General features: G+C 36.8%; 1 protein-coding gene across 1 annotated transcript in view; it reads left to right on the top strand.

Moving 5' to 3' along the window:
- Nucleotides 1–17,076, top strand: part of LRP1B (LDL receptor related protein 1B) — a 542,116-nt gene that overhangs the window by 224,579 nt on the left and 300,461 nt on the right. Inside the window, exon 6 of the mRNA XM_084523375.1 lies at nucleotides 4,807–5,064. Within this exon, the coding sequence (XP_084379501.1) occupies nucleotides 4,807–5,064 (258 nt within the window). The remainder of the gene's footprint in view (nucleotides 1–4,806; nucleotides 5,065–17,076) is intronic.

Below are 17,076 nucleotides of genomic sequence, written 5' to 3'. Positions count from 1 at the left end.
TAAGCTGTTGAAACAAAAAATCACTTTCTTCCAAAATTCCTCATATTTTTTATACCCTCGTAGGCCATCTATAAAGAAATACCATGTGATAAGAAGCATTTGTTGTGTGGTTAAAGAGGGTGGAAGTGATAATGATTCAAGTACAAACCTGTTCCTGACATTCATCACTCTTAAATTTATGTCACAAAACAATTTGCTTGTAAAATTTCACAAGTCTAAGTTTCAAGGGTTTAGAAAGGGTTTTTAGTTTCAAGTAGCCCATTGTAGGACTGTTTAAGCACTGAAAATAAATTTCAGAATAAAATTTGACTGCATTTTATTCAACACTGCTAAATAATTTTTGGACAGTTATGCAATGCGTGCATTACTAAGAGCAAAGGACTTAAAATCTACAGTGCAGACCTGAGGAGAAGTTTTTTTAGTTGCTTGTAAACACCGAATTATGATTTTTATCCTTTTTGGATCATAATAATGAAAAAAAAAAAAAAAAGCACAACACAAATGCTGGCATTTCTGAAGATTTTCTTTCAGAGAAGTAGGACTGTTGGTGGCAGAGCAAAACGCCCTTGTTTCTGATTTGTTGTGGCATCACTATTGATCTGTATTTTAGACAAGATCAGGGAGGGGGAAAAACGCAAGACTTTCATCTTTTCTACCACTTTATCTTAAACATAATTCAAAGGAAGATGCTTTCATTTTAGTCAAGAGGGATGAAACATAAAACTTCCCTGGATTAGAGAGCTACTCACGTCTTATCTTTCCTATAAAATGGAGAAAAAAAAAAAAAAAAAGGAAAATACTCCAGAAAAAATAACACACATGAAGTCCAGTTATTTGAAAAGCTGCAGTCAGCTCACTGCAACTCATCTTAGATCTGTCCACTAAACTTTTAAGCTTTGTAGATTCTGTTCTTGGGAAACAGACAAGTAGATTTTTTGTGATGGGGAAGACAAGACATTTTTTTCAGCTTCTCTTTCTTGTATTTTGTTTACATATATGATACTTTAAAATGCTTTAAAGGAACTTTTTTTTTTTTCCCTAGTGTATGGCATTATCATGAAATAATTTGACTTTTTTTTAGTAAGTAATAATAATGAATCAGTCTTTATCTGAAAAACACTAAAATAGGCAAGCTACCTACCCTACTGTGAAAAAGCAAGATTAACTGATTCAAGCCCTTCAATTATTTCATGTATGGACTGCTTGAAAAATAGAATTTCAAGCTCAGTGATCTAGTTTCTGGGTAAGTTCTGCAAGAATACAGTTGTTTTTTAATGTTTACTAGTGCCTGCTAAGCAGAACCTCTTAGCAGTGCCACGTGTACTTGTGATTCCATTGTTTGGAGCCAGGTTTGATTACAGCTGTTGCTCAGGAGTGTCAATGCTAATTCTTTTTCATAATTCCTTTATTTCTTAGACATTAATACTGAAATACAAGCTTTATCTGGAGTTCAGTGAAGCATTAAATCCTTGTTGCAGTTTCCAATAGGTAGATTCAGAACACTGCAAGAAAGGATATGGTTCTCCATGACAGCCTTGGACAATTGAGCAACGAGGCTGGCTCCTTATCTGCAAACAGCTCCTGAGTATCTGCTGCGTCTTGAAGGCTTTACAGATTGCAGGCAGTGGTAATATCTTCCTTAATATAAAGTATAGGAGCAAAAATGTTAATAAGGAATTTTTCACACTGCTGCTGGTTGGGAAAGGAGTGGTGTTATTTCATTGGAAGGGAGCAGCTGGTTAACTGTTAGGTGTTAAATACTTGGCAGGAGGCAGACACAAACACCTTTTGTACCAGTCTGGAAAATCTCCACTTGGGTCAGTGGGTGGTGGAAACAGAAACTGTTAAGTTCTCTTAAGAGTTCTCTTAAGTTCTCTTCTTCTGATGGGTAGCGTAAGTTTATAAGAAAGGGAGGGACAGAGATTTCCATACACAGGACACCTTTCAAATAAAATTGCTTATTAAAAACTTCATTGCCTTCATTTTCTGGGGAAAAAGCATGGCTAGGGAGCTTCACTTGTGGCTTCTCTTGTACCTCACCACTTTATAAGAGGTTGTTTCACAATCAAGTTTATTCAGTCTTTAAAAATCTGAAAATTTTCAGAAAAATTGCATGGATTTAAATGGGGGTAGCAAAGGTAAGATGAGGACAGTCGATAAGTTAGGAAAGTAGTAAATTACCAAAGTGTGGTTTTGGAGTATGATTTGCTGGAGAGAGAAGTATGCTCCAAGGTACTGAAAAACTATAGGAAAGAATGAAATCCACTTTAGAAAGAATGCATGCTGATCCATTATAGATTTTTTTTTTTTTTTTTTTGGCAACAAAGTAAACAAAATATCAGCAAAATAGATGTTTAAATGAAAGCACATGGTACCAAAGAACAGAACATAAAGCCTACTTCAGTGGATTTCATTAAGACCACTGAGCAGTGTATTTAATAAAGCATCTTTTCTCTTTAATCATACTTGCTGATGGAATGATTTGTAAATCCTTTTATTTATGCATTTTTTCTCCATTTCCTCACCTGATACTACTTAGCAAAATTTTGAAAACTGTATGAAATAGAATGTTGATTGAAAATCTTGCATTTTAATACAGTGTTTAAACATTGTTTTATTCTTCTGAATGTAAGCAGATTGCTTTAGGCTGAGAGCTCTTGGGGTGAGACTTGGCAATGCATATTTTTTCCACAGGCTTGGCAACTGCAGTGTTAGTTTCTGTTTTAGGGTAAATTTATTTATTTTCTTAAGTACAACTTCAGAGGTGCGTCCACTCGGCGTTATTGTTCACATGAACATACCTCATTGCAAAATTAGGCATCCTTGTTACTCCAATTAAACATGAAACAAGCTTAAACCATAAAATTTGCGTGACAGTTCAATATCATCTTTCTTAAAGATGTAAAGAAGTTCCCTGAACTCTTTTTGGGGACCTTGTGAGTCATTATTTCTGTTAAAAAATCATCAATAACAGCTTTAGATGTTCAATGGGACTTAGTCAATTTGGGTTCCATATAAGCATTTATTCTTTTTATTTGAAAATTTTACTTTTCGTCTGGAAATATTGACAGTGCTGACTTGTTCAATATTTTTTCTGCATAGTCCATCTGTTGTCACCTTTGGTGTATAAATAGGTGTGAGTAGTTCTTGAACAACCTTCCTTAGATTCTCTGCAGAAAATCTATATCTGCAGAATATTATAATATGTATTTAGAAAATCTAAATTGCAGAAAATTTATATCTTGATTTGTGTAGCTCTTGCTTACTCCTTACCTTAAATTCTGCTTCTTGTGGTGGCAACTGTCAGGAACGATTGTTTCTACTGAAATTAATCAGTAGTTTGTTGTAAGAAGTGTGTATAGTTGGTCTAGTGCAACAACAGCTGTATGGGGAAGTCACCAGCTCAGAACCTGAGTCTCTTTGGAAAGTTCAGTCAAAGCAGAGATCCCTTCTTTGCAGAGGATAAACATCTGCTTATATAAATGAGTTGTCTTCCTCTGTTAAAATAAATAAATAAATAAATGGAAGGAAAAGCTACACAGAGGTGTCAGTTATATACTAATCCTACCCTAGAAGTAAAGAAATAGTAAACAAACAAATAAATAAAAGATGTAGAAACCTGGCATTGTGTGCTTGCAGCCCAGAAAGCCAACTGTGTCCTGGGCTGCACCAAAAGCAGCATGGCCAGCAGGGCGAGGGAGGGGATTCTCCCCCTCTCAAACTCCTAACATACTGAGATTAATATTAATTAATACTTGACTAAGTCAGATGCATAATTTCAAGTCAGATTTTCTAGGCAATAATGCAATTAAAATACACCAAAAGCAAGACCAGCTGCTTTTGTGCCCAATAGCACTCATCATATGCAAAACATATTTTAGCTCGATAAGTATTGTTTGTTCCTCTGAGTGTACAACATACCTTACTTTAATTGTAACTTGAACTTGACCTGGGTGCTAAATCATTATTCTGTAGCATCACTTCAACTGAATACTTCGTCCTTTAAACTATATATTCTTCACTGTTTGGGTATTATTGTTCCCTTCATTGTTCACACATTGTTCAAGTGTTTTTATAAATTACTAGCAGGATTTCCAGTCAAAGTAATTCAGGTGAATGTGAATTGCTTCTTCATATTTTGTTTGTTTGTTGTGACCTGTATGTTAACCCAATGGAAACTATGCAATCTCTGTTCCCTTTCGCTGTTAGGATTCTCCACTGCATAAAGCTTTTTCCCTTGCATTGCACAGTATTAGACCCAACATCTGCAGGTAGTCAGGTTCCATTGCATTGGGTTTGTTTGCTTTGGTGCTTTTTAAATTTTATTTATTTATTTATTTTAATATGTTGTTTTGCCTTGTAGAAGCATTCACTCAGTTTTTGTCTTATTTTATAGACTCTGATATGAAAAGTACCTTACCATTTCATGCCTACTCATAAATTCTTCAGGTTTTCCTGCCCTCCATTTTTTTAGAAATGTCAGTAATCTGGATAGAAATAATTCGCATAAATGTATTTCTTTTTATGACTTGGGCATGAAAAATGTTGCAATAATGATACTTGGAATTAAACAGAAGCTGTGGGGCTAGGGTAATTAATTTTCTTTAATGATGTGAACTATTAGAACAGCAGGATAAAATAGAGAAGTAATTTGGAATATATGATAGTTATGAAAATAAAAACAAAACCTATTTATTATATCTCTTAAAACATGCAGGTAAGAACATTTAAAAAATATGTTAAAACTGATACGATAAATATGCTATACACAATCTGTTAACACTTTGAATTCTGATTTGTTTTCAGAGCCTGCTGATAGACCTCCTCTTCTTCTGGTTGCAAACTCTGAAACAATTGAGGTATTGTATCTTAATGGAAGCAAAGTGGCTGCCCGAACCCCTGTAAAAGGATCTGCAATTTTGACACTAGATTATAGCTACAAAGAGGACACAATTTGTTGGATTGAATCGAGAGATCTTTCAAGTCAGCTGAAATGCACCAGGATAACAAAAGCTGGGAAGTTAACAGATGAGTGGATAATAAACATTGCTCAGTATCTTCACAGTAAGTATCTGACAGTCATTTAGCAAAACTGTAGTGTTTGCTGTGACCTGGTGCAGGAGATGTCAGTAATATTTGGGGGCTTGCTGTTGAAGATAGTCTTAAGGCATGAAATATTGAAACTCATACTGAAGCACTTTTATGCTTCTCATTCCAATAAAAAATATATGTATGCGATGTTTTTTAAAATGTGCATTTTTATAGTCTAAATATAATGTGTAGAACTTACAAAACCAGGGCAGTACAACAGAAGAACAAATGTAAAATGCATCCTCTTCTCTGGCAAAGTAGTGCTACATAAAGCTTGAAAATGTTTTTTACTACTGGGATAATATTGACAGTGAATGAAGAAGAGACACATGATTATCACATTTGCTGTCATCTATCGTAGGTATGTCAGTTCTTGAAAATAACAAAATATTTCTTGACACTGGAAACAAATTGCTGCCTTTTTTGCAATTAAGGAAAAAAAAAAAGACTCATAATACAGAATTAGTCTTTTGCATTACAGCGTTACTTCTCAATCATCTTTTCAATTTGTGGACTGCTGTTATCTTCTGAAGGAGGTGTTCATCCACTTACATATTTTCATGTGAACAGAATGCAAAATAGCATACAGTCCAAAAAATGCAATTTTCTTTCACAGCAGAATTGTCCATAGATCAGTTTATAAAACACAGCACCAAGGAGTGCCATGGTGGTATTAACCTGGCTTTTGAAAACTCAGGGCTAGAACCTCCACTGTTTTGCTTTGGACCTAAGATTTAGAAATATACTTTAAAGTAGAGATGGACAGGAAAGATGAACTCTGAACTGATCTCAAACTCTGTGACCATCAGGTTCGGAAATATTCAAATCACAAATTTGATGGTGATATAATATCGTGCATATCAAAGTAATCAATTTGTTGTAGAAATTGTGTTTTAGGCTATCAAGATAGCTTCTGTAAAACGTGGTCATTTCTGCAGAGTAAAGGGTTTTTGTTTATTTGTGTTTTCAACCTATTTCCTAATTATATATTTACTCTATAGGACATTAAATGGAAAAAAAAAAATAGAAAAAAAAATAGGAAGGGGTTCATTTTGTTTTGGTTTGCTTTGCTTTGCCACTCATTGTGACAATATTACTTCTAGAGGACTCTCTTATCCTAGATGTATAGTTGTACTTCATTTTGCCTTCTTCCTATTTTATTTTTTCATACTCTAGATATCTAAGACCCCTAAGAATCTCGTTGGTAATATTTGATTGTGCCTTTTTAATTCACTCTATTATTGATATTTTCTTTTCCTGTTAGTAAGAGCAATCAGATTAACTGCAGTCCTTAGCAAAATCTGTTTTGTATTGAACTGTATGTGTGTCTGTTCTGTCACTTATCTTCATCCTCAAAGTGGTTCCTAGCACTGCGGTTTGTGGTTCTTTCACCAGTTCTCTCCTATGTTCCTCTCCCTCTCTTCTCTGCATGTGAAGAGAATTGCTAATCTCTGTGGTGTTCGGATCTGCATTAGCACATCTGTTTGCAAAATTAAGGCTGTATTATGTGTTTGAAATGAATACAGTGCCTGGAATTAATGAGCTAATCATTTTTCATAGTGTTCGTACACATCAGCCTGTGGACTCTAATATTTCCCTGAAACTCCAGTGTAATTGTTCAGTCTTGTTTAAATGAAGAATTGTCATTCCCACAGACATGCACTGACTGCAGAGAATTCTTCCAACTTTTTCTTTAGTTTAGATATGGAAACGGTGCTTGGAGGCTTAGAGAAACATTGCTTGGAGCAATGATTGACAAAATCCAGCAGATTTAGCTGTGGTGGTGTTTCTCCCAGACACACATATTGACAGACGCTCTTCTTGGCAGTGGAGCCACAGTAGTCTGAACATATCAGCAGTCTGAACATATCAGCTCCAAGGTGCTCGGTGCTCTTCACAGGGCAACAAGTAGTGTGAGAGCTGCTTTTGTCCTGCTCCTAGCTCTGCAGTGTGCAGTCTGAGTGGGCTGGTTCACTCAGGCACCTGAGGCACCATGGACAACATGCTGCTCCTCATGGGCACAGTAACATCTAAAAGGTTCAGTCAGAGCTCATCTCTTGATGATTTGGTGTTGTGGTGTTATTTTTTTTTTTTCTTTTCCAGTACTCAGTGCAGAAATTGTCCACCTGATTAATATCCTCCCTTCTAGACATACACCTGGAGTTATTTCTGCAAGGAGTCTGGTTTTACTATATCGTTATATATATCTGCACACGTGGATAGGTCATTTTGTGGCTACTGCAAAACTGAGTTTTAATCTTAAATTCTTTTTTTATTTATTTCCTCCATCTTCTACCCATCATGCACCTTCTGCTATTCCTCTTCAGTGTATAGCACCTGCATCGGGTGAGGCAAACAAATTCATTCTGCCTCCTGGTGAAGGATTTCAACCTGTGCATTTTCAAGCGCAAGTACATCCTCTGGCAGCTCAAGCCAAATAAATGGTTGTGCCCATGAAGTTAGTCACAGGAAAACGGAAGGTCTGTTCTTCATAGAAAATAATTTCTTCTTTATTGTCTTGCCACAAAGAGGACATTCCGAAAGGAGAGGAGAGAGGTCTGAGTAGTATTTGTGGAATTTTGAATTTATTTATCCCAGTCTTCTAATCTGTTTTCTTTAGCTATCTGGAAGAAAATGTGTCGTCTGCATATGACACAAAAAGTTATACAAAGTGATTGGGACTGCTTGAAGTGGCCTTATTCAAAGTGCTATTTTAGTGCAGGCAAGTAAGTCTTGTAGCTGGGAACAAGAATGTAGGTCCTGTTTTAAGATGAGAAACTACCTCTAGGAAAGCAGACTATGAAAATTAGTTAGTTTTCATGGTAGAGCATATAGTGTAAGCTCTAGTCAGCAGAAGCTTTAGATTCACACAATAAAAAATAAATAAAATTACAATGCTTTAGTATCCAGCATTTTCCCTTGAAAGACAGTCCAACATGACTTCATTTTGGCATATGTGTCCTAGGTGGATACAATCAGATTCCTTTGAAAAGAGCAGTGCTAACTTGGTCTGCAAATCAGGTGTCACTGGCTGAAGCACAGCAGTGTTGGCATTCCTTGTGCTTTCTTATTAAGCTAATTTCAGTCTTGTGAGAATTATTATATCATCAACAAGGTTTTTGTTTGCTTGCTTGGTAGGTTTATTCTTTTAAATAAGTAGGTTTCTTGCATTGTAATGTTAACACAGGCAATCATGTGTTAGCCAAGGCCAGGCATTGGCAAGTTATTTCACCTTTGTCTTTTCTAGACATAGAAGTTGTTGGAAGTTAGACTGAAATTTTTCCCTTTTGGAAAATGTATGCAGACAGTGTTGGAGCTGAACAGGCTTTCAGGAAAGTCTCAGATAAGGCAGCTTGTGCAACCACCGCCTATAATAACGGGTATGCTCCTTGACACTTCACACTATCTCACAGTCCAATTCCAGTTAGTACAGCAAGACTTCCAGGAACAATCATTTATGTGAAGTGCTACCGTGAGGACCAAACTAGCAGAATTTCTTTTTAATGGAATGTAAGTGGAAAGTCTCTCACAATTTTCTGTCCTTCCACACCTGTGATGTGCAATCCCATGCTCATGCTTTTTTTTGGTGTTGGGACAGGAGGCAGCAGGAGCAGCATCTTCTGGATGACAGAATCTCCTTCCTCACTTTAATAGGCAGTTTTCACCTTGATCATTACAGGTTACGAAGCACTTTGTGCTCTCTAAACAAGCACCAGGCAGCACAGCCTGCGTTTCAGCCACTGTTCTGCAGAAAACTCTTCTGGGATGCTGCTTCAGAGCACGAGATTTTATGCTTGGATGGTATCTGATTCAGGTTTTCTTGGCATTTGGTAATCACAGTATACTCCAGTTCAAATCCTGGAATAGTTGTGTTTAGCTTTGCTGCTTTGTGTTTTATACCTCCTCAGTGCCACCTCACCTGGGAAGGCACACAGGCTTTTCTGTTTGCAGATGTGCTTGTACGGGACTGATCTGGATGAAAGGAAACATTAGGCTTTGCCTCTACTATTTCAGCTGTAATCTTTCTGACTTCCTTAGCCTGCCCTACTGCAGGAGCAAGGAGGGTGGGTAGTGTCTGGTGGGGAGCAAGAAGTGCTTGTGCAACCCATCACCTTCTCCTTGCCTGCATGAGCCCAAGCCAAGGCTGACGTTTTGGCTCTCTGACGTTTTTGGACACAGCTGCTGTGAGGACCATTAGACAGGGAGCCCAGAGGATTTGACCAGGATCCAGCAGCATCTCTGTGCTTACATTCCTGTTTTCTTCCACATTTCTGGTCCCCCCAGTTGTGCACTCACACACACACATATGTGTGCTCTTTCTTCTGAGTTTAGCAAAAAAAAACCAAACACCAAATAGCTTCTTCTAAGCAAAAACAACTGAGTAAGGTTTAAAGGTACGAGGGCTAGGAAAAAAATAATTATTATTTTTTATTTTTCTCATCGTCTCTCTTTACTTTGAAATCATGCAGACACAAACAAACAAACATAATCGCAAAGCTCCTCCCTCCCCAGACCTGAAACGCTTCCTTCCAATGATTAACAACAGCTATGAGTGTTGTGCTGTTCAGAGCAGCTAGTCATTTACCTTGGCATTTATGAGTCTCAATCATCGAAAGAAACACTAAGCACTAAGGATCGTGCTTCTGTCAGCAACCTTCCTGTGAAGTTTGTATGAATATTCATGAGAAATCAAACTAAAGTTTGGCTTACGCAGGAGGAGAGCAACTGTGAAGATCTGAGGGGAGGTGTTTATTCCTTTATGAAGCCTGCCCCTGAACTTGTCTCCAGACAGGTGTGAGAGGCTGACATTATAGTTGTAGACTGTGATTTTTTATTTTATTTTTTTTTTTCGTGATAGACTGTCTATGCTTACAGACCTCCTAAAAGATAAATAGAAATGAGACAGCTTCATGACAAAGGTCATTTGTACTTCAAATCACACTTCAGTAGTGTTGAGAGCATCTGATAGAGTAATTGGAACCAGAATGGGGGTGTGAAAAAAGTATCCTAAAGAAATACCGCAGTGTAGTTGGAATCTGCTTGGCACTCCCAGAGCCCTGGCCAGTATTACATCATGGTTTAGTTCTGGGAGGACTGGACAAATGCTGCTTCTGGGATAGTGACTTTCCTTAATTTCTCCAAAGGTGTTTCTCTGTTGTTGTAGTATCAATATCTCATTTTAGATAAAGTCATCATTATATAAGCAGAAATGGCACACTTTTCTCTTGAGAATCATGTTTATTCAGCTTGAATTTTCCATCTCCTTTTACTGCCCGGTCATTCTGTATCATGAAATCCTACCGTTATCAAAGCTGACCTTCCCCTTTACTATGGAAACTATTATTATTATTATTATTATTATTATTATTATACTTTCTCAACTTGCTATCCATCTATTCATGTCCTTTTCCAGATGACTTGCACATGTTATTGGTATACGTTCTAGTTGTGCTGTGGAACTCAGCGATCCTCAGTGGGGAACCAGTTTTGTCCCCTGGCTTAGGTAGTTAAACGGGGCTGTCAGTGACATATGTGTAAGATTACCTCTTTCCTGAGTCTTCCCTCATAACTTCCTGTATGGCTCTTGGAAATAGGGATTTCCATATGTTTTTGTGTTTAATTCCCATGTTCTTTTAGGTATTCCCCTTCAGCAGACACAAGTGCAAATCTTTAGGTGGAACATCTTTTACTCCATGGCCTGAGATGGGAAACTCATTCTTTGCAGCAGGGGCTCACAGGAAATGAGACAACATAATTGGGGTCATCTTGATGGACATGGCATAGGCTAGGAGGCTTTGCTGCTGAGATTTTTTTTTAGCCTAATACATTCATTTCTCATTCTGGTGGACCTGGACTTAGAGAACTTTTGATCAGGTGTGTGATACAGTTTTCCTGGTGCTGTATGGACTTTTATTTAATGCAGCAGCAGCGCTATCTGATAACTGTCCTTCTGCGTGTGGTTACTTTGCACTTTGTAATGATAAGACTCCTTTAGAGACTCAAGCTTTGTGGAAACTTCCTTTTATCACTCTGCTCCCGTCTTTAACTCCTGGCTAATCTTTTCTGATTATTGGTTATACACAGCCTTTTTGATGATAATCATGTTTACCAGAAGAATAAGGGTAGTTCACATCTGTTGCAGTTTAACCCGGCAGGCAGCTAAGCACCACACAGCCGTTCACTCACTACCCCGCAGTGAGATGGGGGAGAGAATGATAAAAAAGGTAAAACTCGTGAGTTCAGATAAAGACAGTTTAATGGGAAAGAAAAGGATGGGAAAAATAATAATAAAAGAATTATAAAAGAATATACAAAGTAAGTGATAAGTAATGCAATTGCTTACCACCCCCTAACAGATGCCCGGCCTGACTCCTAGGAGAAGCAGCTCCCCACCGCAGCCAACTCTGTGGTGTTATTGCTGAGCACAATGCCCCATGGTGTGGGATGTCCCTTTGGGCAGCTTGGCCCAGCTGTCCTGGCTGTGTCACCTCCCAGAGCACCTCCAGCCCCTGGCTGGCAGGGCAGCACGAGGAGCTGAGCAGTCCTCTGCGTGAGCCCTGCTCTGCAGCAACTGAAACATCGCTGTGTTATCAACATTATGCTCATCCCAAATCCAAGGCACAGCACCAAACTAGATACTAGGCAGAACATTAAATGTATCCCAGCCAAAACTAGGACATCTTTGGCTAAATCCATCCGTTCAGCCATTCTCAAAGACAGGCTCAGAGATTGCCTGAAGACTCTGGGGTTTCTGTTCCAACATGAACACTGAGCTAGGTATCTTCTGTTGGCCATGGTAGGTATTGCAAATCCACGGCCTTTTTCTAAGAATAGCATCCATATCTTCAGATTTATATTTCGAAACTTGATGGTGTTTGCACAAAAATTAAGCTATAACCTTTGAAACCAGAGGCTCTTAGAGGACTATGCATGTATTAGGAGCTTCTAAATGCTAGCCGTGAAGCATCTGTCTGCTTTTGGTGCTTTTTGGATGCAGTCCATTCAGTCTGACTTGGGGGCTTATGCTGGCTTGAGTCATGTCCCTGTAACATTATGCTGTGCATTTCTGAGTCACAAGCTTCCACAATAGATTCTGTGAATTGGCTGGATTTCCTGCAAACATTAGGTTACCTGCACTTTTGAAATAAGAGCTATTTATTAACTGCTTGTTAATTGCCAAGAATGGATTTTTTTCAGTTGTTCAGATATAACACTACTATTTCTTCAACCTTTGTTACTTATCCAGTTTCTACAATTGATCTTCCATTGACATCAGTCAAACCCCTGCTTCTGTTCTTATCTGAGCTGGCATGCTGTCTTTTTCGTTTCATGTGCTTTTCAGAAGCCATGCCCTGGACAGTTAATTCTCAGACTGTGTGCAGAAAATCAAATGTCTTATCTCAATGGTATTTCTCAGTGCAAATTTTTGATTGCATTATTTTCTTTTCCTTAAACTCCTGGGCTCTGCCTCAGACAGTCTCCTGAATAGTGTCTCTGCAAAGCCTCCATCTCTTCATCTCCTTATTCTCAGCTCTGCATTGTAGAATTCCCTTTTTCCCAATCATCAGCTTGCTAGCTGACCAGTTTGAATCTTAGTTTCATTATTGTCCTAACATTCCGACAGAATTGTACTGTTTGTCATCCCTACACCACAGCCCAGCCTGCATAGCAAAGCTCTTGTGTCAGGGAGGAATTTCAGGAGCAAGCAGACCATCTCCCACAGCAGCAGAAGGATTTCATAAGAACAGACACTTAGTCAAAGGATTGATAATCAAGTAAATTTATCTTTATCAAACATAATGCTGAGGGATTCTTTCTCACTGATAAATTGTGTGATTGTGTTGTCTGTAAAACAATAACATTTTGTACTTTGGTAACAAGGTTATGAAGATACAATGGAATAATTCTGGGGGCTGGAAGGCTCTACTGTGTAGATAACTAGATTGCTGCAAATATAAAATACACATTTTTATAGTGAATATTTTACAAATGAATTTATATCCTTAGATATAAGAATAATGAAATAACAGTAAAAAACAAGCACAGGGATCACCTTTCTGAAATGTGGAATTAAATAATGCATGTTGTATCTGATCAGACACATTTCCAAGCCTTCAACATCCATATACACCCTGTTGACTTCATTTTGTTTTTTACATGGTAGCAACTGGTACTATTCTTTGTAATATCATTTTCACAACTGAACTTGTTCTGCTTCCGTAAATTCACTGTGGACTTCAGTAATGGGTAAATGTCCAGGGAGATGCAGACATTCGCATAGCGCAGCCTTCTCTCTGATTAGGAAAGATGCTCCCTCGTTCCTCTGATTCCAGCTCTGGCTGAGTGTTTGTTTGTTTTTTTTTGTTTTTGCTGTCTGCTGAAACCAGAAAAATCTTTTTTCCTGCAACGTGCTGCAAGTGAAACAGGAACAGAACGGCATTTCCTTTTACAACCCAAACCCACTTCTGATCCTATGCAGGATCTAAGGAACTGTCTAGTCACAGCAATTGTTAAAAATCTTCTTTCTGCTGCGGCTTTCAGGCTCTTGAGATGTCCTCAGTATTCACAGAACACTGTTTTCTGCCTTTCTTGTAAAGACAGAAGTGTATACAGGAGATAAACAGGAAGCATATAGTTGTAATCGTCCCATTTCAGTGGAGCTGGCTAAGAACTTGAGGCTTTAGGCTAACATCAGTGGCAATAAAATATTTAGATTTTTAACTTAGTATTAAATATCATCAGCTAATTATATATGCATGAACTTATTTCATCTTCTTTACTTTTTGTTTATAAATTTCACTTTTTTTGATGATATAGCTAGTGCTTTTTTTCCGAAGTGGAGATTTTCCGAAGTGGAGATATTGCTTTGTAATTTCTTGTCACACAGGATGCCAATCAAGTTTACTTCCGTTAGAATAATTGACAGTAAATTTGCTACTTAGTTCAAGATATTAGTTTATTCATGCAAACATTTCATTCAGACTTCATCAAAAAAAAAAGCTAACAATAACAACAAAAAACACTAACATCAACTCAGAAAGACAAAAAAAAAAATCAGAAATCTTTCTTTTTACATAATGCACTTTGTATTATGTAATTAAAATTAGTTCTTCAGCCACCTTAAGACTTTTATCTGAGACAGAAATCATAGAAGGTTCATTGCAATAACATCACAATAAAATTAAAAAAATATCTTCCTTTAAACCTTTTTGTCTTCATAGTAAAGCAGGGGGCATAATTGTTGTGTTTTGCAACTCCTACTTTGATCTAACACTTTGTACTGCTGTGGGGTAAAGGATAAATAAAGGTCATGCTTTTCATAAATGAATAACAAATTGCATTAATCGAAGTAATCTGAAATGAGAAGCTGCATCTCTGATAGAATAAAAACCTGTTGCAGCATCTTTGCCACTTCTTTTTTTAGGAAAATATTTAAAGCACATCAGTTTGGCCTCTGTGTAGGTCTGCTTTCAGTATTTACTCTAGCATGGGTGCTTCAGTGCCTTATTGTAGCCTGCAGTGGAGATGCACAAAGGAGTGTGCCTGGGTCAGAATGTAATAAAGTCCTTGCTCTTTACATAGTACTTTATCAACAGCTCTTACAGAAAGGAATTTCATGTTTGCAAAAGCTGATAAAACTGTGATTATTATTTGCACTGTGGTGGGAATGGTAAATTAAAAATGTCCTCTGAATTGGTATTTTAATACATTATTTCTTTTTTTTTTTTCTTTTCTTTTCTTTTTTTTTTTTTTTTTTTTATACTTGTTTGAATGGCAGAATAAATGTCTAGCTCAAAAAAGTATTATCTGTAGTTTGTGGAAATATTTTTGTATTCTCAATACACAGAACTGAAACTGTAGATTTCTACCTAGAATTAAACGAATTTGATTAAAAACTTTCTTTTGACTTCAGCTTTGGAGTAGAACCTGGAACTCTGAAAACTTTATGGATCGTGTCAATATTACTAAATAAACAAAATGGAAGAACAAATCTTATGCTTCTCACTATTTGTCAGTAAGGTTGAATAAAATAAAATCTTGGTTTTATTTTACAAATTTTAATTGTGTTTTTAGTAAAGCACTTAATCTGACATTGAAAAACTACATGTAACAAGTCTTTTAAATGGAATAAATATCTTTTGCTAAAGTCAAAATTAAGCTATGTATATTTCTTAGTTCTAAAAAAAAAAAAAAAAAAGTGTTTTAATCTTTGTAAGTTATTTAATGAGGAGGATGCTATGCAAAAGGGATGGTCTGTCTGCACAGAGCTGAAGCTCTGCATTTTATCACCATGTCACCAAACAGCTGTGGTTTGATGTGTTGGGTCAGGCATTCACCATGACGGTTCTTGAGCTGCTGATAAAAGTTTGAACCATCTTTGCTTGTATAATTGCATAGAATCTCTGTCACACCATGTAAGCAAAAATAATGAGCTGATTGCAGAGTACATGGGGATACCTGCCACAATTTGCAGTTCCAGAGACTCACTCCTTTTGCCATTTTTTGGACTTGCTTGTATGTCATACAAAGATATTTTGCCCAAGTGATTTTTATATAAATACATATATATGGGGAGGTGTTTTTGTGCTTACATATAGGGAAAGAAATATAATGTGTTGGAAAAATCAATGCTGTTTCTCTTCTAGATAGGAATATCGTGAAGATAGTATGCATTTTCATTTGAAGACTCTTTTCAAGGATATAAAGGTTGCTCACTAAGTCTGTACAACTGGTTGCAAAATTCAGATTTCTTTTTTGTAGTAATAACCACTGCATTAGCTTCAAAACTGAACCCTTTGGGAAAAGACTTAGCAAGAGGTTTTGTTTGTCTGTTTGTTTTTAATTTAAGTGCATCAAATAACCCTGTGTCTTAAGTCTGGACAATTGGGCTTTTTTTGGTCAAGTCAAATATAACAAATAACAGTCTTCTCCTCAAAGGTTGCTATTTTGATATTGGACAACATGGAATAAATTGATGGAAAGAAAAAGAATGGACAGAGGAAGACAGGGAGGATGAGATCATGGTTGCATGAGTATGCATTTATTATAGACAGTTGGCAGCCAACATTGATAGGCATTAAGGGTTTTATTTGTTTGTTTTGATCGAACTGTAATATGAGGCATCTGACATTAGTGAGTGCTGTATGGTGGCTTTCAGTGTTTTTCAGAATTACAGGTGTGCCAAAGGCCTCACGTTGTGACAGTGATTCCTCTGGGTTGTAGGAATAGTTAGCCATGGATATGACTAACCTTTTTGAAGAATTTTTATTTTTTATATGCAGGGAAAAAGGTGAAGGAAACATTAATACCCTTTAATTTAAGGAGCATTTTCCTTTTATTTCCTGTGCAACACTGAAAAAAAAGGGGTCATCCTATCTAGTAAAGTTCATGGTAAGAGTTTGTTTTATAGATATTCTGTGGCACAAGTATCTTGTGTTTGGATATATTTTTATGATTAAAGATTTTTAAAAAATTGTAATATTCTTTAAGTAATAATGCTCAAGCTGGATTTAAATCGGACTCAGTGTGCAGATTTTAATTGTCATATAAGCAAGTTCTTTTATATATATATATAAATATTTGCAAAATAATTTCTTTTTTTGGAAAGGGTGACATCTTCTCCTTTACCTCTAATATGTTTGAGATGAAGATAAAGACTTGTGTGCCCAATACAAATATTTCTGATATATATTAGAATGAAATATTGTATGGTCAGTACTACCTACTGATTAAAATTAAAATGAATGTAATAATGCCCTTTGGTGAAAAGATACAAATAGATTGATAGCACTGGGTCATGTCATGAACTGCATATTCATATTGTCTAGACCATCCATTACGAATTGCAACTATATTGGTCTCAATATGAAATTCTACTACAAAACTGACCTGCATTTTACCTGCAAGAGACTACAGTGTGCTCTAGATCCTGTGAGCCAGCTTTGTCTGACATATGTCACCTTCTACAAAAAACATGCAATATGA

This window comes from Aythya ferina, assembly GCF_964211825.1.
Source record: "Aythya ferina genome assembly, chromosome: 6".
NCBI lineage: Eukaryota > Metazoa > Chordata > Aves > Anseriformes > Anatidae > Aythya > Aythya ferina.
This window is presented reverse-complemented; position numbering and strand designations above follow the sequence as displayed.